The sequence below is a fragment of the Ostrea edulis genome, chromosome 3, assembly GCF_947568905.1.
Source record: "Ostrea edulis chromosome 3, xbOstEdul1.1, whole genome shotgun sequence".
Taxonomy (NCBI): Eukaryota; Metazoa; Mollusca; class Bivalvia; order Ostreida; family Ostreidae; genus Ostrea; species Ostrea edulis.
The window spans coordinates 29,602,759-29,629,643 of NC_079166.1; the positions used below are offsets into that span (position 1 = coordinate 29,602,759).

At 38.3% G+C, this 26,885-nt stretch overlaps 3 protein-coding genes across 3 annotated transcripts in view; 2 read left to right on the forward strand and 1 right to left on the reverse strand.

Moving 5' to 3' along the window:
- The window catches only part of LOC125673005 (tryptophan 5-hydroxylase 1-like), a 23,922-nt gene extending 17,587 nt beyond the window's left edge, over window positions 1–6,335 (reverse strand). The window contains exon 1 of the mRNA XM_048909236.2: window positions 1,977–6,335. Coding sequence (XP_048765193.1) covers window positions 1,977–2,117 — 141 coding nt within the window. The 5' untranslated portion in view covers window positions 2,118–6,335. The remainder of the gene's footprint in view (window positions 1–1,976) is intronic.
- Window positions 1–19,559, forward strand: part of LOC125673004 (catalase-like) — a 21,064-nt gene extending 1,505 nt beyond the window's left edge. The window contains exons 2-13 of the mRNA XM_048909235.2: window positions 6,331–6,421; window positions 7,172–7,343; window positions 9,010–9,120; window positions 10,931–11,061; window positions 11,169–11,219; window positions 12,665–12,844; window positions 13,284–13,475; window positions 14,195–14,347; window positions 15,582–15,720; window positions 16,826–16,980; window positions 17,352–17,534; window positions 19,105–19,559. Coding sequence (XP_048765192.1) covers window positions 6,365–6,421; window positions 7,172–7,343; window positions 9,010–9,120; window positions 10,931–11,061; window positions 11,169–11,219; window positions 12,665–12,844; window positions 13,284–13,475; window positions 14,195–14,347; window positions 15,582–15,720; window positions 16,826–16,980; window positions 17,352–17,534; window positions 19,105–19,131 — 1,551 coding nt within the window. The 5' untranslated portion in view covers window positions 6,331–6,364 and the 3' untranslated portion in view covers window positions 19,132–19,559. The remainder of the gene's footprint in view (window positions 1–6,330; window positions 6,422–7,171; window positions 7,344–9,009; window positions 9,121–10,930; window positions 11,062–11,168; window positions 11,220–12,664; window positions 12,845–13,283; window positions 13,476–14,194; window positions 14,348–15,581; window positions 15,721–16,825; window positions 16,981–17,351; window positions 17,535–19,104) is intronic.
- A 3,890-nt stretch (window positions 19,560–23,449) lies between these two features.
- The window catches only part of LOC125674405 (catalase-like), a 9,972-nt gene continuing 6,536 nt past the window's right edge, over window positions 23,450–26,885 (forward strand). Inside the window, exons 1-7 of the mRNA XM_048911553.2 lie at window positions 23,450–23,674; window positions 25,120–25,291; window positions 25,397–25,507; window positions 25,596–25,726; window positions 25,846–25,896; window positions 25,993–26,172; window positions 26,653–26,844. Of these exons, the coding sequence (XP_048767510.2) occupies window positions 23,618–23,674; window positions 25,120–25,291; window positions 25,397–25,507; window positions 25,596–25,726; window positions 25,846–25,896; window positions 25,993–26,172; window positions 26,653–26,844 (894 nt within the window). The 5' untranslated portion in view covers window positions 23,450–23,617. The remainder of the gene's footprint in view (window positions 23,675–25,119; window positions 25,292–25,396; window positions 25,508–25,595; window positions 25,727–25,845; window positions 25,897–25,992; window positions 26,173–26,652; window positions 26,845–26,885) is intronic.

Consider the following 26,885-nt stretch of genomic DNA (forward strand, 5'->3'; position numbering starts at 1 on the left):
TTAAGCCTTTTAAAATCGCGGGTACAGAGACTTATTACATCAATGTATAAGATTTGTGTGTGGGGGGGGGGTGTGATAATTGAAAAATATCTTTTTCGATTTTTCGTCATGACCACCGTCTTAAAGGAATAATATTAAGGATGTCCGCATGATGCACTTACACAGGGACGTCATCAGCGCCACACCTTAGAAACACCTATGCACGGCGGTCAGGGCCAAAGCAGTGAGGTTTTTTCATCGTACATGTTTGAACCAACGCCTACCGCGACAAAACGCACCTGAAGTATGGACACTACTACCTTTACTATCCCACCTTTCTGATTGATTTTGGTTGCAATAATTTCTCTGAAATGTGTGGATTTCCTGCCTATTTCATCCCAATTTTGATTTACGTAATCGTTTCACGCTTTTTTGTAAGCTTTAGAAATTGGCCCTCTACCAGTATAATGAAATACATAAATTGAAATTGGGATGAGATAGACAGGGAATCCACACATTTCCGGAGAAATTATTGCCACAGAGAGAGAGAGAGAGAGAGAGAGAGAGAGAGAGAGAGAGAGAGAGAAGTGACCGTGACATGGGACCTCCGTTTTGAAGGACACATCCGAAAAATCCATTAACTTTAAATGTCGGGTGTTTGCCAAAGGAAAAGTCTTATGTTAAAAATCAGGGATTTGATGCAACGACGGAAACTGCTTTATATAAAGAGCGCATACTACAGTAAATGCAACTGTAATACTCGGATGTGAGGAATAGAAAGAGTTAGAAATATATAATAAACATTTTGGAAACGATCAGTCATTTTGTTGTCAAATAAAATCCTGCATTGTCTAGTGGATGAATTATGGTTCATATTATTCCTCATATATATAAGATGTCATGAAAGATCTAGCGTCTTCTGAAATGCATCGACTGTCAATATTCGTCGATTTGCATACATGCGGTTTTTTCTTCTTCCATTTTTGAACAAGTATGCTTACAAAATTAGCTCCGTGTATTCATGCAGCAAACTAAGCCTGTAAAGTTGTTTTCCATTCAATGGAATTTAACTTGTTCAAAAGATACCCACAATGTTCATTTTCCCGTGATTTGTGTTTGCGCCTATCTGTGCACAAAAGTTGTTAATATCTATTTCAGTCAGGATTTTAAAGAAATTCGAAATTGCACTACATGTTGAGTACTTACTCGTAACTTCGTTAATAGATAGTAATAGATAATCATTTTGCCGTTGTAGGTGAGAGGTCTTTGTCATCGTGTAATTACTAAAATTATTTTTATCTACACCTTAGAAAATGCATTTCCACGTCAAAATGATTGTATCATTTGTTGATTCGTGATAAATTGATAGTATATTTGATTAATTCTCGTCGCCATTACAATGAGAATGTTTTAAAGTGCCCAGCAGTAAACATGTTATAGATAATATAAACGTTATATAGGTACTACAAACAGCGAGGACAATCAACATCTCATGTACAGTACATCATACGGATGTGGTAGGAGTTTGCATGAAATAAGGTTTATCGCACAGAGGATAAACCTTTGAATTTGCTACAGTGGGCAATTCTAAACAGTGTAATACACGGAGACAAATTACAGGTCCAAATTAGAACTTAATAGTCACCTTTGTATTAGATCATATTCGGAACAATCAGACCTACATTTCCGAATAAGTTCCGTTTCTTTACAAAATGTCAAACGTATTTTTCGATAGTATTGGATTTCTTGGGTTCCGATATATTTAGTTCTGTACGGAGAGAGAGAGAGAGAGAGAGAGAGAGAGAGAGAGAGAGAGAGAGAGAGAGAGAGAGAGAGCACTATTTCTGATCCCTACCTCTAGATTAGCGATTTCTGATTCCTACCTCTAGATTAGCAATTTCTGATTCCTATACCTCTAGATTAGCAATTTCTGATTCCTACCTCTAGATTAGCAATTTCTGATTCCTACCTCTAGATTAGAGATTTCTGATTCCTACCTCTAGATTAGCGATTTCCGCCTCCGTCGGCGCCCGGATGCTTCGGCATCTTCTTTTTTGTCGGAACTGTTCCGCTTTTCCCATGTCTCTTTTTTCTTCCGGATTATCAAGATCCGGTCCACAAATGGCCGAATTGCGCATGGCAATTTTATAGGCTTCTATGCAGTTCCCCAGCTTTGCTGACGTAGATTCACCTGTTTATCCAAAATCTAAACTGATTAAGCCTTTCAGAAGTCACACTATCTTAGTATTTAGAGAATGAAAATTCTTTCGAGAGAAAAAATTCGACTCTCAGTTTAAAAGAAATTTCAATCTCAATTCTTTTCCATCTTCAGATGAGGTACATTAAATACGTGCGGGTGCAGATGGTCCGTAAAATAATGACACTGTTGGTTTATGCAAATTGTTCGGATGCTGTTCACTTGTTACAGACTTATAAATATTTATATCCACCTTCCACCATCTGAGCCGGCTCTACTGATTGGGGGAATCAGCTGCTGAAAATTTAAAGACCGTTTCCACGGGCTTATTCCGTCATCGACTACAAACGTATTTACAAGATGTATCATAAGCCGTTATTTGTCCAACCCCACGCGTGACGTCACAAATGAGAGAGGAAAGTGAAAATAGATAGGTCAAGATAACCAATAATTAATATAGAGTCTCCACTGACGTGATGAATGCTTTACAATCATACAATATATTCTATGCAATGTGTTCATTACCACGGTGCATGGCAATATATAGGGGCACAGCATGCATGTGAAACCTATTTGCTGAAACCCGCATCAGATGCATACGTCAGCTTTACTTTTAAATTTTGAAAATTTGCACAAAGCATGCAAGCTCACTTCAAGAAAACACAACCGAATATTTTGAAACGGAAATCGTATTGTTTCATAAGAGCAATTCTCTGTACTTATTTAAACAAAAATGTGCCTTTTTTGGATGAAGGTACATGTTGCAAGCACTGCAGGAAAAAAAAATCATAATCCGCGTTGACCAGCGTGTTATGCATTTTCCCCATGCAATGCAAGCTACCTTTATCACCCGATGAAACAACAGCAAAAAAAAAAAAAGACATTTAATTGTTCATATTTATATTTTGATGCAATTCTTAAAATATTGACTATATCAAAATATCATATCGTTGACCTTACATTAATGGAACAGCTAATACACCCTTTGACCCTGACCACACTCCATATTTGGTAATGATTACGAGGCCAGGTGGTACTAAAAACCGTATCGAACAAGTTTGCAATAAATTATGATGAAGAAATGTCAATTTCAAAAGAAATATAAGAAAAAAGATTCAGCAAATGTAAATATATACTGTCTATGTTGATGGTATAAGAAATAAAACAACTGAAGCATAATCAGCGAGCTTGGACATTCACTTCAATCTGTATTTTGTATTTTGAAATTATCGGTTTGATGTCAAGATAGAAGGCGTTTGCTTTCGTCGATAAATAAATACGAATGTGCATTAAATTAGCTTAAGTTTATGACTGATGAAACTTTGGTAAATAAAGATAAGTTCATATTAACACTTTCAATTCATTTACGTAAAGGGAAATGTCTATTTAATGTATGTTGCGTCAATGATGACGAAATTACAGATTAATCAAGTGGAAATTTACGTACAATGTATGTAAATATGAAATAAAATTTTAAGATGTTTTCTATAGAAAAGAAATCAAGTAAATGAAAAGAAGATGAGATTACGAATAAAACGTGCATTTCTGCAAATCTGCAGACGATAATGGCATCCTCCATGAACTCAGAAAGTTGCATAAGAATTAGGACTTATTTTGTTTTTTGTTTAGATTTATACCTGATCAATCAGCCGCTACTTGTGTATTCATTGCATTTTTGCTGGAAATGGCAAATACGTAAATGAGAGGCTTATCTTCCCAAAATGGTTTCCATCTTATCAAATCTAGATCATCAGACAAAGTTTCTGATTGGAGGATCATCGCTGGGGGGTGATGGGATTGAATTTCGAAGTGTCTGTGTTGGGCAATCCATCTCCGAAAGAGGCTCCTGAGAGATTCCTGAATGAATGTGTCTTGAATTGATCTCACACACCAAATTACCACGACCGTAGGAGGAATGCTTTGTGTCTGTAGAAACGATGTACATTAACGATTCCTTCATAATATATGAATGGGAGACTCCTGGTACCGAATTGTTGTATTTACGTAATAGATATTATTCTAAATCTTAGTACAAGATGGGGTTATGTACAGAGGATTGTTTGTTGTTTCGTTTGTTTTACGCCCCATCGAGATTTTTTCACTCATATTGAAACGTCACCAGGTGTAAGTGAAGTACCACAAATTTAAACCTATGCTTAGCGCTCATGGCTGCAGCATCGACGATTCTTTAACGTTACAACGCCTGTTGTATGGGACCTGCGTTTTTAAAAAAAAGTCATATCCGAAAGACTCGTGATTCTCACTTCTAAATGCTGAGCGTTTGGCGAAGGAGCAACCACTACTCATGTTAACGTCTTAGGTTTGACGCGGTCATGGCACGAACGGGAATCGAACTTAATTACGATCTCCCGGTTAAGAAGCGAACGCTCTACCACTAAGCTACCGCGACTGGTCCAGTGAACATTGCTTTTTTCGATATAGTCGACAACCACTACAGAACTAGTTCACATGGCTACGTCAACGAACAAACTCATTTGAATCTGTGAGTTTTCAGGTCGTATGGGGCTTTAATGAATATTTGAAGGTATAGTTGGACACATATTAGGACAACATGTTGGGATTTTTTCGTATTAAACTTTTGAGACGGCAATACAAGAATACAACGATATCAGACCTCAACCGTGTGCTTTTTTGTGTGCGCCGAAAATCGAAGGTTTTTTATAAGGGGTGGATCTGTAGCTCTCTGATCTGTCCAAACATTTTCTCAGAAAGCCACAGTTCCGCAGCTAAGTACTTCTCTACTCTTTCCCCAATATTGCTACATTGTACATGTCCATTGGTTGTGCACATTCTGCGTCGCAATATAAAGCGCTTGGTCTTGTAGTAGGGTATAACACGTGTAGATTTTCACTCCTTTATCAAATCAATATTTAGCGAGTGGGGTGGGTGTCCACTTACAGAACAATAATGAAAAACTTTCCGTAATATTGTTTACGTTACCATTCTCGCTCATTTCGACGAGTGCTTTTTATTGAGTTGATACCTGAAAACAGGCACGATCAGTCACCGCCCGCCCCCATTGAGTTTATATTTTTGTTAAGTTGCTATTTTATAAATTTCAAAATCAGATTAAAGGATCATTTATCGTTAAACAGAACTCCTAATAGGCTAAAACTCAAATAACATCAATAGACATTAATATCAAATCATAAAATTAAAGCCGAACATTAAATTCCACTTTTCAGCGGTCAGATATATTTCTTTAATGATTTCTTCTAATACAATGATAAAAATAAAAGTCTATTATGATGTTATGGGATAACTGGATTGAAATTCTAACAGTGCGAACTCGTACCAGGAGAATGTATAGATTGATGAAGACAGTGAATCGAGATCAGAAATGTTAATTGCACATAACACTTTTATGCCGCGTTTAATTAGCTGATGGCTATGCAATTTGAAAATGATTCCATGACACTTCCGTCAACCTGGAAGGTTGAATCAGTCATTTTTCCGTATCATCAATATATATACGGTGTTACTTTACCACGATTAACAAATAAGTTCTACAACTTAAATTAATCCTTCTCGTCGATTGGAATATTTGCGCGAAGTGGTCATTTTTTTGGAGGAAAGCAGAGTGGACGAAACCCACGTGTCCGAGTGGGTGACCACTTTATCCTCTCACATACAACCACTGCCGATCACGGGCATCGAATTCCGGTCCTAGCGGTTGGAAGCGAGTGTTTTAACCACTACACTACCCCAACATCTAGAGAAACAAATACTGAATTCAATGGTCATATCTTAACATACTAAATATGCCATGCATTACACAACTGTCTCGTCTCGCGTGATTTCAGGGTTGCGCCCAGCATTGTGAAATAGATATGTTTTGTTATTTAGCATGGATATGTTTTCTATGGAGAAAGAAATTAAAAGAACTTCAACATGCAATGAATAACAATATAGATTGACATCTCAGTATTACATAAGAGAGACAATGGATACAGTAATTTCATACTGGCCTTGAAAAAAGTAATTTGACATAGAATTACATGTACATGTTCAGCTTATCAGAACACGTACCAACCATGAACCGACCCAGTCTTACACAGGATTGGTGGTTCCCTGTACTTGTCTGTCAGAATTGGTCTATATATTACATTGGGTGTACATGTACGTCGTTTCAGGCTCTTTTTGAATTGAAAGTGGAATCAAATCACCATGGCAACCAGAGATAAGGCCACAGAACAGCTAAATGAGTTTAAAACATCACAGAAGGTAATTATAACCCAAATGTATATGTGTGTGTGTGTGTGTGTGTGTGTGTATGTGTATGTATGTACCGGGCTATTGTAAGAAAAGCCGCACAGAACTCAAACAACGCACTCTTTTTTAATAATCTATTATTATTTATTATTGTACATTTATATAGCGCTTTATCTAATTAAGGCAATTACCCTAAAGCGCTTCACGTGTAAAACAATAAAAACAAGCTAGAATAAAGAACAATAAATACATAGAAAAGGACATATAATAATTCTTCAAAAAATTATAACTGTATACATAAATACCAAATTACAGAATAAATTCTTCTGGAGGACATATATCGTAGCTCAATAGATACTTGTTACGGTTGAAGTAATAACTAATATTTCATTTCCACTTTGAAACTCTTTAAAACGTGTTGATTCCCCACAATTTACAACTGGATGTATATTTCTGAGTTCATGCAACATAAAAGGTCAATTGGCGGGAATTAAGGAAATTAACATGGGCTTCAATTTCTATTAGGCAGTATTTCAAGTTTGATATGTCGATTTTATTCATTTTTATTTCAAAGATAAATTGAAGAAACCATGCACTGTCTAGTTTTCTGGGTATGCAAGGATGATTCACTACAATAGAAAACGTCATAATTTATGCATAACGACGAAGTCGTAATGCAAATCGTCACGTTAATCACGCCACATACTCAAACAAACTTGACAGTGATTTCTTACATCGTCACTTCCTGTTTCTGTTTGCCAGACTCCGGAGCGATGCACTACGGGAACGGGGGCGCCGATTGGGTTAAAGACGGCCACAATGACAGTAGGACCTAATGGGCCAGTTCTCATACAGGACTTTGTCTTCAACGATGAGATGGCGCACTTCGACAGAGAGCGAATCCCTGAACGGGTCGTCCACGCCAAGGGCGCAGGTCAAGATGCTAACAAAACTCTTATTAACTTTCACAGAGATCGAAATTAACTTTTTTCACTACTAGCAAATTTTAGCTTGTGGATTATTTTCCAACTAGCAAAATTGAGCTTTTACTAGCATTTTGCAATCGATTGCTGTTTTACAGGAATTTAAGAAAACAAGCATGTATCTATATCAAAATATAGGGAAAATCTTTTAAAATCTTCTTTAAAGTGCAATAATAAAAATAATATTGAGAATTTTAATGAATTATCAGACAACATACATGTATCATTGGTGCATGATGAGGGTCGTAGGGTACACTTGTGCGGCGAACTCACTGTCCAGAGATCTACCACCTATCTACAACATCATGTGGTTTGAAATCTTGAAGACTGTTTGCGTCAATTCAAACTATATGTTCAAAACTTTTGGAAATTTCATCTAAAAAAAATTCTAGTTGAAAAAAAAACCGCGAACTCTAAGTATTTCACTATAGACTACAAAAGGACACTGCGTGAAGCATGACACTAACACTTTAATGTGTTGTTTCATGTAAACACGGACGAGATCAACATGCTTGCTATCTAAATCAGACGTCTCTGAGACGCCCAAAGTGTGTATGAAGTAGGCCATCTTCGACATCACTGACTGAGATGACCTTGGCCTTAGTTATTTAATCGATCAACATTTACTTTTTCAATACTTGTATATTCATTCTGTAAAGCATTTCTATGCACACGACAAAATTATTGTAAACTTCAAAGTACAGCCAATAAACCAAGGAAATCCGGAAAAAACATGAGGTTTTTTTCACTCGCAAAAAGCTGCGATCACTTGTGATATTTCACTCGCTATGTCAATTTTTAACTTGCATTTAACGAGTATTTCCCCTTAATTTCGTTGCCTGTTTTCAACAAAACTCTTATTAACTATTTTCATGTAAATCGCATTACAATATTGTTAAATCTTCAAAAAATCCTTTTTATACCTTTATATCATACCTTTGTAATTGACCTGTGTATTAGGGAGAGGGCCTACATGTTGAATTTCTCAATAAGATATGTTTAAATTAAGATTCTAAGTGTACTGCATGAATAATTGAAATGTTGATGCTAAAAAATCCCGGTATCATGCATGTCTGTGCTGGGCAATCAGGGGCGGATCCATGAATTGCGGTTACGGGGGGGGGGGGGGGGGGGCACTTTATGAGGCAGGGGGTCTGGGGGCCTTGGGCTCCTGGGTTTTACAGATTTTGTAGAGCTTGAAATATCTCTCCTATTTAGTCATTTGTACTATTTTCTATCATTTTCTATAAGATGAAATTAATAAAATGACCCAAATTTTTAGGGTTTTTGGAAAAAATTAAGTTCTCCCAATAAATTCAAGAAATCAAAAGATGTTATCACTTATATCTCCGGGAATGGAAGAAATTATTGCTTCTTTTATCGCTTAGTACATTTTTCTAAATAAGATATCACGATTTACCTTAAATTTGAAAATGTTAGTGGAGCGCGCGCCGACTGCGCCCTCTTTCAATCCGCCACTGGCAATGGATTAAATAGTTAACACCAGCACGTATTATAAGGGGAGGGGGGGAGGAGACGAATACTTTATTTTAAACATGATAAATTCTGTCGTGTAAGATTTATGTTTGATATTTATAAATATCTTCGTGTTTACAGGAGCCTTCGGTTATTTTGAGTGTACCCACGACATCACCCAATACACCAAGGCCAAACCATTTGAATCCATCGGCAAAAGGACCCCAGTCGCTATCCGTTTCTCTACCGTCGGTAAGTGCCTGTCAACCGCCATCGCTCCAAAAGTGTTGAGCTACGCTTCAAATCAGCTTAGGGTAAAAAGCTGAGTATCTGTATTTAATAGTCTCAGTTTGAATATAACTTTAAGGAGAATATTACTTTGGAATAAACTAGACAGCCAATACCAGTCAAAAGCTAGATGTATGAACTAGATAGTTATTAAAATTATGTCAAAACGAGGGCAGGATGGACAGTGGCCAAGACAGGATTCAACATTTACCAATGTACTAAGTATAGGGTACTGTTTCTAGAAAGATTTACACAAGTAGTAAATGCAAAATGGCGAATTAATACGAAAGATTTTGAAGTTCTCCCAAAGAGTCAGGATGAGAAAATTCTGTACACACCTGTACGTATATATATCATAAGGACTGCTTAGCATAAAACTAAGTTGGGGGATTTTTTTATTTATTTAACAGCTTCAAAGTGATAAAAGATTTGTCATTGCAACATGCAACAAATTAGTAATATAATCCAGTAAACTGTCGTAGTACCTTCCCTAACGGTCTTCTAAATACAATAAGCATGACGAGTTACACGTACCAATTTACATTTCATCCCCTTGTAGTGAGAGTAACATTCTTTTCATGTTCTCATACTCTAATTTCAAAGTTCACCTCCATGAACTGTTCACATGTATGTGGATATCAAAAACACTTTTAAGGATACGTTTTCAAACACTTTGGGTGATAATGAAGATAGATATTCCATACCCCTAGCGTTTGACTGGTATTGACTATAGCGTATTCCAGATTAATATTCTCCTTAAACTAACATTAATATTCAAACTGAGACTACTAAATACAGATTTCACTCCACTCCACGCCGTTCCACTCCACTCCGCTTTTTACCTCATGCCATGTTATACATGTTCAATGTACATTGATAGTCTCGGACACTGCCCATCCTGCCATCATTTGAATCTTCGTTACATAAGACTATTTAGTCCAGCTTTTGACTGGTATTAACCGTATAGCTTATTCCAGATTTATATTTTAATATTCAAAACTGCTCCATGAGACAAGCGAATCGTGCCCCCCCCCCCCCACCCCCCCGACTGGCAATAGCTGTACAGTATATGTTGTTGGTGGGTTTTTTTTCAATTTCTTTTTACTTATTGATCTGTCTAACAATCCGCTGTAAAATTGATAGCCGACTTTCGATTAAGGTCAATGTTCCAAATTAACTTGTAATAATATCATGTTGTGGAGTATTGTCAGATGATAGATAGGGGCCTTGACTAGTGCATGCAGGAGTGTTGTTGACCTTTTATCAGGTAAATAAATCGCAACCAATTCGTTCTGGACTGATTTGTTATACAAAATGTCGTTCACTTTGATAAAATGTTGACTCCGCATGATAAAATACTGAGCTCGTTTTGTCGTTCGATAAATAAAATGCATTATAGAAAATGTCTTGTTTTATCTTAATCACGCCTAAGTTCTAGTTTTACATGTAAGTGTGTTCCCCGCTTGCAAGCCGAAACGGTGAATTTTAGGTGAGAAGCTTTTAAAAAAAATGTAATTGCACTGATCAAGAATTTCTTAATACGCATGTAGTTATATTTTTGCACCAAACGCGTTATATACACCGCAGTTGTAAAACTACATTAAACAATTTAAACTCCCTTTTTTGGAAACATCTACATCTCTTTCAGTATAAGGACTTAATATATATCCCACGTGTTGTAACATCTCTTTCAGTATAAGGACTTAATATATATCCCACGTGTTGTAACATCTCTTTCAGTATAAGGACTTAATATATATCCCACGTGTTGTAGGTGGAGAGAGTGGTTCGGCAGACACTGCCCGTGATCCACGCGGTTTCGCAGTGAAATTCTACACAGAAGATGGTAACTGGGATCTGGTGGGCAACAACACGCCCATCTTCTTCATCCGGGACCCCATCCTGGTAATTATCACGTGACATGAATGCAGAAACGAGCTCTTGAAGACAAAACGCATCAGAAAACTTATATTTTTTGTCCCTACATTTAAACATGTGTACTTCATTTTCAGTTTCCTAGCTTCATCCACACACAGAAGAGGAACCCACGTACTCACTTAAAGGTGAGAGCAGCCAGTTAAACATTTTGTAACGTTTGCTGTGAAGTTACTTTTTGTAAAAGGTCATCTTATTCTATATTTTGTGAGTCCACAACCACTGACATAGAATACCACCTTTAGAAAAGTTATAGGAAGCTCGAGGTGAAAATAGGGGAGGGGAGCGTTTGAAATGTAGGGGTAGGAAATAGAAAAGAAAACCCTGTATGGACTTTGATTAAACCGGAAATTAATCGTAGATGATCAGGAACATCTGTTTTCCGGTGTAACTCGACGGTGATATAGTCAGTGCCGTAATACATCTCACATTACGATCATATTCTTTTTATTAATTTCACCTAATTTTAATTCGGCAGTCATTTATGGACAGGCCAAAATTCCTACCAAATACAGCCATTTGACGAACAAATGATTCTCGAAACAAAACTGGCCCGGATGGGTGTAGTTCGCTCGGTGATCTCAAGAAAATTTATCCAAGCTTCACGCACCTTACCGTACATTCCAATTCATTTGTGTTAGTGGAGAAATGGAGTTAAGATGTGGAGCTGAGATAATGGAGGCGTGGCGCTGAGATAGCAGAGACGTGGCGCTGAGATAGTTTAGATTTAGTTGAAGAAAGTGAAGAGGTGTGGTTATAAGAGAGTGGAAATGATTGAAGTTTACAGGGCATTCGCTCACCAGAGGACGCGTTACACAATTATCTCCACGTACACACCTCTGTTAACGCTTGGAATATAGTTCTTGCTCCACATGAATGAGCAATAGAAATGGAGGATGAACAAAATGCAACTCATACAATACTGCAAGCACGCTAATGAAATCAAACTAGTATACTGCTTTGTGTAAGCAATGTATCCAAAATGTAAAGTAAACGATATGGAACTGAAACGAAATTCTGCTTGTGATATTACAGGCAGCTAATTAGTGTGCTTGTTTGACCCGTCTGAATTGTGCTTTATTGCTGTTGTTGGATCACGTGTACAGGACTGGAGTCGCGATTGTGTCTGACCAATGACAACTAAAATCCTTACCAAATCAAATATAACCTGTTCTTCATCTGTTCTTCTTCTGCACTCTCGACATCTGGAATTTATTTTTTTTTACTTTTGTATGGAATTATGTGCGTATTCATTGACGATATCGTCAAAAGTTTAAGAAAATAAGAAAAAGGCTTGTGGTTTATTTAAGAGACCTCCAATTTATATCTTATGAAAACTAGAATCTGTTGTTTCATTATTTAAAGTTTTACAAGAAGTTTATTCAAAGCGCGTTGACAGAACTTTCTTAGCTCTCTCTCTCTCTCTCTCTCTCTCTCTCTCTCTCTGATGAGAATATGGTGTTGGAGACAACCGTATGAAACGATGAATGTAGATGGGAAGGGGTAAACATTGACAAGGGCACGTTGAATTGCCTTCCCCCATCTCTAACTTGTTAATGTTTTTTTTCCACAGGACCCCGACATGTTCTGGGATTTCATCAGCTTGAGACCCGAGACTACCCACCAGGTGTCCTTCCTGTTCTCAGATCGAGGCACGCCTGATGGCTACAGGAGGATGAACGGCTACGGAAGCCACACATTCAAACTCATCAACAAAGAGGACAAGCCCGTCTACTGCAAATTCCACTTCAAGGTTCACAATTTTCAGTTTCACACAATTTTTCAGATAAACGAAGAGGACACTTTTAGTGTCAATACTCCCGCAGCATTTAATTATCCTTTTATGCCATGAAATACAATATTTAAGTTTCGTGTGTAAATTGTGTATCGTTAGGCTACGGGTCAGCATGCAAACTCAATCACTCTATGAACTGATAAAACGAGCTCACATTACATGTGGATCAAAGAAGAACTACACATGCAGGTCTAATGAATCTATAGAACCAAATAACCACAGTACTTGTATAACAACAATGAAAGCAAATAAATAGTGTACTGCAAACAAACACAAATACAAAACAATTGTATATTAATAAACTGTGTCATTAATGACGGTCAGGACCTTTGATGATTAAGGAGAACGTCATATTTAAAATCTATGAAATATATGTGTGTGTGAATTTCTGCTACAGACAGATCAAGGCATCAAGAACCTTATGGCTGATGAGGCTGGTCGCCTCTCCGCGGATGATCCCGATTATGCTATCCGGGACCTTTACAACCACATCGAGGACGGGGATTTCCCCTCGTGGACTGTGAAGGTCCAGATCATGACCTTTGAGCAAGCGGAGAAATACAAGTGGAACCCATTCGATGTCACAAAGGTACACGCTTTTTTAACTCACACGATATGAAATTGTTCCTATGGAATAATGTTGGTGGTCCAGAGACGATGTTACTATTATGCATGTTGATGTAAATAAAACGAAGTTTAACATAGTTATTTAGACATTTACAAAACATGGAGCAGAATTAAATACATGTATGTGATAATCATCAATAGAACCCTTTATATGAGCAAATGTCCTGACTTATTCGAAAAATGCGTTTAACAGGATATTTACTGCAAAAATCAAAGGAATGCCGCGGCCATTATTCTACGATAGATATACCGTCATACATATTAACTGATTATGAGGAAATGGACACACATCTCGCTTGCACTTCGAATTTTGCTAATGCAACAACAAAGTCGATGACTGATCATTCAATCTTATAATCATAAGAATCAATCAATATACTAGTACGTTGTAAAACAAATTCATAAATGACTGAAGAAGTTGTTGCCAACGCCACGGCTTTTATATTTCAAAACAACATTTGTCGACCTCGGAGGTTATCCCGCAATATACGCGAAAACGCGATCATTATTTCTTTACATGATTTAATACACACTAGCTTGATTCGCAAAGACCTATAATAGAGTTTCTCTGGGTATACACATGCTGGCTTTAACTAGCGATAAACTACTGTAACAATATAGTTATTCATACACTAACTGTTAACTTGCGATAAAATTTTAACGTTCACCGGATGTTTTTAGGTATGGTCCCAGAAGGACTACCCCCTGATCGAGGTCGGGAAAATGGTGCTGAACAAGAACCCCAATAACTATTTTGCTGAAGTGGAACAGATTGCCTTTTCTCCCGCTCACTTCATTCCTGGAGTGGACGCCAGCCCTGACAAGATGTTACAGGTATGTTTTCACACACATCCCTCCCCCGGGTATTTGCCGCCAAGTGGATTGATTGATTGATTGATTGATTATGTATTATTGAACGTCTCTCTGAAGAATGCTTCACTCATATGGATACATCATTATTGCCGGTGAAGAGCTATAAAAATTTATACCTATTCTCGGCACTTACGGCCTTTGAGCAGGGAGGGATATTAAAAGATTTGAAGTACAAACGACTTACGCCTACATTAGTCACAAACAGGTACTCCGGTATGCATCGTCGTATGGATTATGGTCGAACAATAAATGTCGGGTTAATGGATATCAGATTTGAGTCAATCATCGAATGACTAATTAACTTCATTCTAAAGGAAATGACTAAAGGAGATCAGTCCTGTGACTCGGTCAACGTGTATTGATATAAAACAACGCGAGACAGTACACCACAGACTTTCGCCATTACAATTTGCTTTGTTATATAGAACGTCATTGAGAATTTGGAAATATTATGGAAAAGACCTTGAACTGTTGATATATATATATATCTAATAATATGTGAATTACCTTTCCGAACAAATACGATATTGTGAATAATTACAATGTACTCGTATAATAATAGATCGATGCAACGAATGTACCTTATCGCGTTAATTGAGGGTGGATGAGCTTTATAGCAGTAACATACACACAATGTTATAGTAACTTGAAATTGTACTAGCACTGTGTAACCCCACTTTGAGGTGACTAATTGGTCAGCTTTACTTTGTGTACGAGTATTCCTAGGAAATACTGTCCACTAAAATTAGGCGGACAGGGTGTAACTTTGTCAACTGGCTTTTAGCCTGGGGGAAGTCGATCATTGCACCGTGTATGTGTTATCATACAATACTTACTCCCACACATATATAAAGCTAGGTTATATCAAGATTTATTACAATGATCTTGGATAATATGTTGCTATCAATATTTTGGTCCGTGATACATTCGAATGAACCTAACGAATTTTGATTCTCCAATTGTTTATGTTGAATATAGTAAAAATCATGGGGAGTAGGAATGATAGAAATTAAGCTGTCATTGTTCTAAATGCATAGTCCACATTGTCCAAAACTTATCTTATATACGTAGGAGATACTTTTACGGAACACCAGAGCGGTATTCAATATTCCTTTTGTCATGTTGTAAAATGTGTTCTGCAGTTGCGGAACGTCTCACATTGTATTCCCCCGCTGATTGTAATTTACGTCTGCAGGGCCGTCTGTTCTCTTACTCGGATACGCACCGCCATCGCCTGGGGGCCAACTATCTCCAGATCCCAGTCAACTGTCCCTACAAAACCAAAACGTGCAACTACCAGAGGGATGGACCGCAATGTGTCAACGACAACCAAGGTAGGTAGGGCAGAGGGCGCTGTATGTCAACAACAACAACAACAACAACAACAACAACCAGGTTACAGTTACATGTAGGTGAAGCAGGCACGCTGTATGCCAACGATGATAGGCTACAAATGTATGTTAAGCAGGGGGCGCTGTATGTCAATGACGATAGGCTAGGTTAAGCAAGGGGCGTTGTATGTCAACGACGATAGGCTAGGTGAAGCAGGGGACGCTGTATGTCAACGACGATAGGCTAGAAATGTATGTTAAGCAGGGGGCGCTGTATGTCAATGATGATAGGCTAGGTTAAGCAAGGGGCGTTGTATGTCAACGACGATAGGCTAGGTGAAGCAGGGGACGCTGTATGTCAACGACGATAGGCTAGAAATGTATGTTAAGCAGGGGGCGCTGTATGTCAATGACGATAGGCTAGGTTAAGCAAGGGGCGTTGTATGTCAACGACGATAGGCTAGGTGAAGCAGGGGACGCTGTATGTCAACGACGATAGGCTAGAAATGTATGTTAAGCAGGGGGCGCTGTATGTCAATGACGATAGGCTAGGTTAAGCAGGTGGCGCTGTATGTCAACGATGATAGGCTAGAAATGTATGTTAAGCAGGGGACGCTGTATGTCAATGACGATAGGCTAGGTTAAGCAGGGGACGCTGTATGTCAACGATGATAGGCTAGGTTAAGCAGGGGCGCTGTATGTCAACGATGATAGGCTAGGTTAAGCAGGGGGCGCTGTGTGTCAACGACGACCAGGTTATGTTAATCTGAAACGCAGGATGTTAGCGGAATGGACTTCTCTTGGAAAATAGTGTGCATGATTTAGATGCGAGGTCATGTTTCGACATAAAGGTTCCCGTAAAATTGACGTACTTCTTACATAATTATTTCCTCGTGTGACAGTTCTATTTGTTTGGGCACATTCGTATATTTTCGTTCAATGTTTTTACATCCATCTAATAGTTTGCGAAGAGGGTAGATCAACCTTGCATTTGATTTTCCTTCAGTGGATATGTACCAGATACGTTAATGACAGGGTATTGCTATCGCTGATATTCTCAAATGAGGACCAGATTGTTTCATGAGTATCATTCTGTGTATCGTTACAGGAGGGGCACCAAACTACTTCCCCAACAGTTTCTCCGGTCCCAAAGACGACCCCACGGGCTGTGAGATGTGCCCATTTACCGTCACCGGGGAATGTAAGCGATATAACTCCGCGGATGAAGACAATTTTTCCCAAGTCAGCATCTTCTGGAACAAGGTGTGATTGGTTGAGAATTGTTCTTTTTATTCATAGCTGGGATCGAGAGTGAGATCAACAATATTGGGTTTAAGACTTTGAATGTATGGTTTGATTTTTTATGTTGAGTGCAAATGTTCAATCACATTGAAGTTCTTGATAAGTCGGATTTATTTTTGATGTTTTTAAAGAATATAAATGTCTCAATGTTGTTGTCTAAACTGGCTGAACTACTCTCGTCATAATCAAATATGTGATGTTACTGGAAGTGTAGAAATAAATCTACATTTGTGTTCACAGCTAAAGTGTTGATCATGACGCGGATTGGGGATGAAATATTTCAGGGTCTTTTAGCAATGTCAATATCCACGTATTTGATTTTATACTTGAAGGTCCTGAAACCGGAAGAAAGAGAGCGTTTGGTTGAGAATATCGGGAATCATCTCATCAACACCCAGAAGTTCATACAAGATCGAGCTGTTAAGAACTTTGGACAGGCGGATCCAGAATTTGGCAGAAAGTTGCAGGCGCACCTCGACTCGCTCAGCAGTAAAACCAAAGTTAATTTAGTGCTGGTAAAATGACTTCAATATTTTCTTTCATATTCGTGTGTTTATAGTGTATATCTACAGAGACATCTACTTAAATCATTATTTAATCATCGTTGTAGTAGTTGTTTATTTATCGTTTAATGTCCCGCTCGAAATTTTTTTACTCATATGGAGACGTCACCATTGCCAGTGACGGGCTGCAAAATTTAGGCCTATCTTTGGCGCTTATGGCCTATAAGTAGGGAGGGATTTTTTTATCGTGCCACATCTGCTGTAACACGTGACCTCGATTTTTGCGATCTCATCCGAAGGACCGCCCCTATTTGGTCGCTTTTTTCGACAAACAAGGGGGTACTGAGGACCAATTCTAACCCGGATACCCTTGGGATTATAATCCAACCGGTCGTTGTGGTTCAATGGTGAGAGCGGTCGTGATTAGGGGGTTGTGGGTTCGCTCATCCAGATCTAAGACATAAACCTATTGCTGTTACTCAATATAATGAATATTTTCCAACTGAAAGTTTTCGTATTTTATACAAACGTACCAGATTATTAAAGAAAGACATAGATTTGTTCATCATGGAGTTAAAGGTCAAGGTTACAGTAGACCCTCTCACTAAGCTAGCTACACGTAAAGTTTGTATGTTCTGGTTCTATACTGAGTTCATACCTCAGTTGAACATGGGAATGCAGGTCTGGGAAAAGAACACATGTTAATGACCGAGTCTCCTCTTTCGTTACAAACATTAATGAATCCCGTGTCAGTAGCAGTAGTATATAGGAGACTAATAGAATCCTTCATTAGTACGAGTGTGGGATAGGGAAATTCCACCAAGAGGACAAGATTCGCAGTCTTGGACGAGGCTTTACCGAGTATTCGACAACGAATCTTGTTCCAGAGTTGGAATTTCCCTATCTCATAGGAGTAAATAATGAAGGATTATTTTTCTCACATCTTATTTACAGTTTAGTGCATAAATTCAAGAGCTTCGAGAAAATTCTAAGTTATTAAAATCCTCATTTGAACTTCAATTCAAAATCTGATTAAATAGCAAAAAAGAGCATACCCGCATTGTTCACACTTTAAGTTTGTGAGTAATTTTAAAAATGTCCAGAGTTTACACATCGATAAATTCTTCAAAACGAATGTTTGATTCTTATAATTCCAATTCACTCCCTGTATTATCAATTTCAAAAATTTTAATAGTTTACCCGCACTATGCTTTTTGTTTTCAGGCGCGTATGTACACATAGTGTTGTTTGGATTTATTGATGTGTAAATTCTCATTTTGCTTTATTTTTGTCCAATCAAAACGATTGTAATAAATAACATGCATTGGAATTATTACAAAATATTTTACTTCACATATAACGCAAATCATAGAAAATGTATAACGTCACAATCAAATGATGTCGCAGTAGTGGGAGACAAAAATAAATCTCATTTGGGTAAATTGATCTCACACTGGTGATAATGTGAGAAATCAAATTCTCAGCAAGGCTTTCTCTATCTGACTGAGTCAGATTTCTAGGTTTTCTTCAAATCTATGATTTATATGTTGCATTGTACTGTTATATTTCGACTTCTTTTCAGAATGGCGTCAAAGTGACCGAGAGTTAAAGTTCCCAATCACAAAATTGGAAGCAAATGATTGTCTGTGAATATTTTATAGTGATTGACACATTAACATTGCTACTGTAAATTAATTGTTACACCACGTGATGTTTTCAATATTTGCTGAGTAGTCTGTAACATGCACATATTTAGATGGAAGAGAAGAATATTATTCCATGTTTACATGTTATGTTATTTACATACAATGTTCTTGTACAGTAAGGTGATGGTATTGATATCAATTATATGTCTATACAGTTAGAATCTTTTGTAATGGATGCAAATTCTATGTCATTAAAGATTTGATTATTAGATGTTGCTAAATAACATAGTAATTATTCTTAATCAAATATCTTGAATATCGTGCTATGTTGTTTATTCTTACTACATGTATGTTGATATATAGCTTCTGGAAAATAAAATTTTGAAACTTATTTATAACATTTCACATCACCGAAATGTAAAAAATCTAATGAACATTAATTATAACAGTGTCACGTGATTGCTATCTCATAATTTAACATATTGTAATTGGTTCGTCGGGTGTGACGTGGAGGAGTGCCCGGTATCGAGCATCACAACCCCCTTGGCACGCAATGTTCTCGATAAAGAGTACCACTAGGAACCATCTGGGAAACTCAAAATACACCGCCTTAAAATGGCTGAAACATTGTCAAAACAACGTAAAATTTATCATTGTAAATAGTGCTTTTGACATCGTCACTGTGACAGGTTAACCTGCGGATATAAAATGGTGATAGTTAAAGGGATTTCAACAGTCTTGTTTAAAGTCAGCATTTCGAAAAGTCTATGGTCGTTATAATGATCTAGTTTATCAATACAACCTATCAATGGGTTAAATCAGGCCCGTAGGTAGGATTTTTCAAGGGGGGTTACATAGACTCGCAACGCGAGTCTATCACCTCGCACCGCGAGGTGCCACTACGGCAGGGGGTCTGGGGGCCTTGAGCGGCCCCCAGAAGCTCTGGGGTATTTGGTGCAAAATCCTGCAATCTAGCAATTTCCTGGCACTTAATTTGAATTTTGGAATCATGCCTTTTTTACTATGAATTTTCATAAAAAATCCCGACTTTAATAGTCACAATTCAAACAAAATGCCGACTTTAATAGTGCTTAGTAGTTTTCATGGGGGGGGGGGGGGGGGGTTGGGGTTCGTACGAGCCCCACGAACAACCCCCACCCCACCCCCCCCACCCCCCCGGCTACGGGTGTGTAAATGCTGTCTGACGTGTTTCATACCGATTGTTAGGCCATTCTTGGCACATTGTTTTCGACTACGGATTACTCCGTTTACCTGATCAAGACTCGGGGCTCACGGAGGGTGTGACCAGTCGACAAGAGATGCTTACTTCTCCTAGGCACCTGATCCCACTTCTGGTATATCCGGGAATCCGTGTTTGTCCAACTCTCTATTTTATATTGCGTATAGGAGTTATGAGATTGATCACTATTTGTTATTTTAACCTTTCTTTTAGTATGTTTAATTCGCCATAACCTGTACATAAATATTTAAATTTTTGTATTTCAAATTTGGAAAATGCAATTGTATGCCAAGAACTGTGTAACACTACTCAATTAAAACTTTCAGAATGATTTGAAGTTTTGAAATACCAAAAAATACAAAATGGTTTAGGGTTTAAGAAATTGTATGTTTTAATAGATATAATTTTGATTCACTTAAAATCCCAATTTCTTAACATTACTACATAGACTACGAACAATTTAGTATTGTCAGTTTTGAATTAGCGGAACGATAGTGGTATGATGATGGTATGATAGTGGATGATGATGGTATGATAGTGGATGATGATGGTATGATGATGGTATGATAGTGGATGATGATGGTATGATAGTGGTATGATGATGGTATGATAGTGGTATAGTGTGTCGTTCTCCCTAACAGAAACAACACGAGGGTATATGTCAGCCGAAAACTGGAGGTAATCTAGTAATTATCAACTAAAACTGGAGCTTGCATGTATCTAGTCATTATCAACTAAACCGTCGAGTAGTATTTGTACATCTGGAAATGGATCTTTTGGAGAAACTCTAGAAGCTTCTGAGAAAAGTCAACTCGCCCCCATCGTCGGTTACCCGTGGGTGCTTCTCGTAGATTTTTTCCCTCACTTAAGGGAGCGTGTGGGGACTAAAATTGTGGTTTGCAATGATGATTCACCTTAATACATGTAAAGTGCATCACAATAGAGGTATTGGTTATATCAGTTGGGACATCAAATGGGATTAGTATCCTTTTATAACCTCCACGGTGGTCTAGAGGATAGAGCGTTCGCCCCGAATGCGGAAAGTCGGGCTTCGATCGCCGGCCGCGATAGACCCCAGTCGTTAAAACAGGTAGTGACAGTTCCATCGCCAAACGCAAGGCAACAGGTGTGAATGTCATGCGTCCTTGAAGATGACCTTAAAAACGGATTTCCCGTGTCACAGTAGGTGTGGCCCGCTAAAGAATCCTCACTGTTCACTGGCCGTAAGCGCCGAGCATAGGCCTAAACTTGAAGCCCTTCACCGGTCTTCCTGACGTCTCCATATGAATGAAAAATTCTCGAGAGAGACGTTAAACAAGATACAATCAATCAGTATACTTTTACTCGTCCTATTGGGTACATACAGGTAATTATCGCTACTCGACTCATCGTCATTTTCCCTATACCATCACGTTTTGTCAACACATTTTCTTTGCGATATACGTCACCCGTTATATTTAATTACCACCATCCGCCCTCCCGTTCTATATACATGTACCACCAAAAGCACGTACCCTTGTACAGGATAACTATTTATTTTATTCCCATTGTCCCATGGATAGATTGCACTCCTAAACCAACAGGTCCAGGCAATTTCAAAGACAAAACAAAGGTGGTATTTTACGAAAGCCGATTAGGATCACTTAAAAAACATACACAAAATAAAAGCATAATAACGCGTAGAAATGGCGAAATAACGCGTAGAAAAGGCGTAATAACGCAAATAAAAGGCCTGATAATGCGGATTTAAATGACGCAATATAATGCATAACAACGGCGTTATAACGCGATGGAACTTAGGCGTACGTATTAACACGAAACAAAGGCACATTAACACGATATAAAATCATAATATTCAACGTACACTGTTTAAATAAACCTTTTATTCGCATTATTACGCGCCTTCCTCTCACGATATATAACACATTCTGAATGCGCGTTGATTCGCCTTTCTTTCGCGTAACACATTGAGACGTCACCAATACCGTTGAAGGGATTCAAATTTAGGCCTATGCTCGGCGCTTATGGCCATTGAGCAGTGAGGGTTCTTTGTCGTGCCACACCTACTGTGACACGGGACATCCGTTTTAAGGTCATCTCCGAGGACCCCTGACTCTCACACCTGGTGCCGAGCGTTTGGCGATAGAATTGTCTCTACCTATTTTAACGACTAGGTAATGCCACGGCTGTGATTCTTCTCTTGTGGATCCGGGTTAGGATAGGTCCTCAGTACCCCTTGCTTAACATAAGAGACGACTAAATGGGACGTTCCTTCGGATGAGACCGCAAGCACTGAGGTCCCGTGTCACAGCAGGTGTAGCGCGATATCTAAAGACCCCTCCCTGCTCAAAGGCCATAAGCGCCGAGCATAAGCCAAAAATTTTCAGGCCTTCACTGGCAATGGTGACGTCTCCATATGAGTGAAATAATGTTATTCTCGAGAGGATTAGGTGCTTAGGAAGAGTATAGGTATCTCTTGTCAACCGTGAGCACTCTATCGTTTACAAACGAGTACCCAAAGAACGGTGGCTATACACTGTTCGACTCAATGACAGAATGTATTTGCAACGACCATAAAATTTGCATACATGTACAATATTATGATTATAGCATTCAATATGCCATTCAAAGGTTTACATTGTTCAGAAGTTTGTTCTTGGTATTTTTAGAGGTGTGTAACAGAAGCCGGTAGATCGCTGGTGGCCAGTTAGTTCAGTTGATAGAGCACCTGGTTAAATATTCAGGAGCCTGGGTTCGAATCCCGGTCAGGTCCGTTGCATTTTCTCCCTTCCTGAATTGATATGAATAATGAAAATGTAAATCATGATGGTAATTTCAGAAATGGTTCGCATGCCCCTCGCAACTAACATTTTTGTAGATCCGTGTTTGGTTTGTCTAACAATGAAGACAGATAACAGTTGTGAAGATAAAGGCCTAAAAATATTTTTATTACTGCTGTCATTTGTAAAAGCAGATGCATTGTTAATCATCTAGGTGCCGAATTATATGCCGGGCCGAGTTCACCAGATGCCGAGTTCACCAGATGCCGATTGACTAACATTCTGTCATACTTTTCTCGACTCCTAACACAGAAAACTTCGATTTACCCCTGACCCTTTACAAAATCAAGTTACATAAAATAGGACGCTAACCTGGACTTCGTCATATCTATCTGATTTCTGGTCAGTCTCCCTTACACAACTGGCAAGATGGCAGGACGCGACAAAGCCTCGGACCAACTCAAAGAATTCAAGAAGACGCAAATGGTGAGTAGCATGCATTATGATCGACATGGAGACGGATGAAAACGTGCCGACAGGTCTATTTCTATAATTGGGGGTGTTTTTCTAATCTACGTGATTTATTTCATGAAACGTGAAGGGTTGTTACATTACTGTAGAACTACCTGTAAACGGTGTATACTGTTTCGTAAATTATAGTAAATCAATAGCTGGGTTACCTAAATTTTACTGTTTAGTAGTGAAAACGCAGTCCTGAGTCGGAAATTATAATAAGGCAAGAAATCTGAAACCCAACTTTAGGATTTTTGCCCGTAAATGCCGTTTTCTTGATCTTTTGATGATGACAAGTTTATAGACGCATCATTTCAACGAAATAGACAACAGGTCACCGGATAGTTGGAATAAAATAAGTCCGAAATATCTGACGTTTTCCTGGCTTTTTTATGATTTTGATATTTACCGTTTTCCTGGCACGGTAAATATCAAAATCATAAAAAAGCCAGGAAAACGTCAGATATTTCGGACTAGTCACTGGAGTGTTCAAATGGCTGTAGACAGCAGAGCTGCAGGAATGTACATGTAGAATAACACTGTGTGCTGGTAACCAAGGTAATACTCCAGTTTCGAGATACGAACTCTTCTGTGTAGGAGGTGCATTTAGTGGCACTTTGAATGACTAAGTGGGACAGAGTGGACCTACAGTCACCGAGGAAGACGATGAAATGCATTAAAAGCGACTTCTCTTTTAATATGTAAATGTGGGAAATACAAAATACTGTCGAAAGAAATGTTTTACTAAAGTGGAAACATAAAAACAATGTCATATTTGCAAGTAATATCTTAGATATGGTACTTATGACCAACGAAATAACGTGATATGATAAGAATTCTATGTATTTAATTACTCCCTAAATACTTATAACTTACTTAGTTTGCGTATCAGTCGAATTCGGGTGATGTAACAGTGTATGAGAAATTTATTGAGTACATTAATTCACTTACGCAGTGATGAATATTAGTCCCACTCCCGCGTGTAAACAAATTGTTTCGTGCCTCACTATATACGAGAGTTCTCCAAAGGGAAATAACTCAGGCGTATCTCGAAACCGGCGTATTCAAGGAGTGTCAGTATATTTGGTGAAAAAAAACTCCATTCTTGAATTTACTTATAGGAAATATAACTTCTGTAATCAGTATTTGCCTATAGCACCTCAATGGCTTTCAATGACCTTTCATCCTAGGTAATAGTGTAGTAGTTAGGGCTGTATGGATTTCGGCCTGGGTTAAGCTCATTTGTTAAAACACCTGACAAGTAATGCAGGGGTCCTGAGTTTGATTTCCACTCCAGCCGTAAATAGTGATGTTGCAGCATTTTCAACTGAGTTAAGATTGAAATAGTTCTGTTTTAAAGTGACATATACGCAGCTACTGAATAAATCTATTGACAGTTGAATCTCCTTACATTGTAGAAGGAGGATGTATTGACAACAGGAACTGGGGCCCCAGTTGGTCTGAAGACAGCCACCATGACTGTGGGGCCCAGGGGACCTGTCCTCCTCCAAGACTTTGTCTTCACTGATGAAATGGCACACTTCAATCGTGAAAGAATTCCCGAGAGAGTGGTACACGCCAAAGGGGCAGGTGAATTATCTCACACTCTAGAATCTTAAATACAGTCATAGTTAAGGTTAAAGTTCTACATTTTATCAGTGATAGAACTATACAGACACTTCTTTCATTATCTAGGAGCCTTTGGGTACTTTGAGTGCACACATGACATAACAAAGTACACCAAAGCCAAACCTTTTGAGTTTGTTGGAAAGAAGACTCCTCTGGCTGTTCGATTCTCAACTGTCGGTAAGATTTCTTTTTTATCAAATCAATACACTTAAATAATTAAGGTATGTTTGGTGTGTAACTCCAGCACATGTTGTGGTCTGTGTAGGTGGTGAGAGTGGGTCCGCTGATACTGCCCGCGACCCTCGTGGATTTGCTGTAAAGATGTACTCCGAGGAAGGAAACTGGGACCTTGTAGGAAATAACACGCCCATTTTCTTCATCAGAGACCCAATGCTGGTCAGTGAATTAACACAATATTTTATTCAGTTGAATTATATTGTTTTTTTAGTCCATGATTTGATACAGTTGTTTTGAATGATACGTCAATGGTAAAAATAATTTTTTTTTATTCACAGTTCCCCAGCTTTATCCACACACAAAAGAGGAACCCACAGACACATCTAAAGGTAAGAGTGATCTCCCTTTACTTCTGTATCTCACAATCAAATCAAGTTACTCATAAACACAAAGTATGTACCTGTGTGTGTGTAATTATTTTACAGGACCCTGACATGTTCTGGGACTTCATCACCCTGAGGCCCGAGACTACCCACCAGGTGTCCTTCCTGTTCTCAGATCGAGGCACGCCTGACGGCTACAGGAGGATGAACGGCTACGGAAGCCACACATTTAAACTCGTCAACAAAGAGGGCAGGCCTGTCTACTGCAAATTCCATTGGAAAGTAAGATTTGAAGTCATTTAGTGTACAAGCATTCTAAGATTTGAAGTCTTTTAGTGAACAAGCATTCTGAGATTCGAATTCATTTAGTGTACAGGTTTCTAAGATCTGAAATCTTAGTGTGCAGGCATTCTGAGATTCGAATTCATTTAGTGTACAGGTTTCTAAGATCTGAAATCTTTAGCGTACTTGAAAGCATTTTTTTTAATTCAGATATGTTTTTTTCCCTTGGAAGTTAAAATGGGCCAAAATCAATGGGATATAGATTTATCAATTGTTCAATTACATTGACTGCTACACAACTACAGTACACTGTACATTTATCAAGAACTGAGATAAAACTTAGTTCTAATTGGTATGCATGATTTATTGTTTTTAACTGCTGAAAAGTAACTTGAAAATTAATCCAATCAGGTTACAGGAAACCAATGTAAATTTCTGTTTGCTTTTCCCCCTTGAGATAGTTTTGATTTCTTTTGGTAGTGTGATCAAGGCATTAAGAATCTGATGGCTGATAAAGCTGCCCAGCTTGCTACAGATGATCCAGATTATGCTATCAGAGACCTATACGACCACATTGCGGAAGGAGATTTCCCCTCATGGACTCTCAAAATTCAGGTTATGACCTTTGAGGAAGCCGAGAAATTCAGATACAATCCATTTGACCTTACCAAGGTACAGTTTAATTATTAGATCTGTTAATTTTCATATAATGA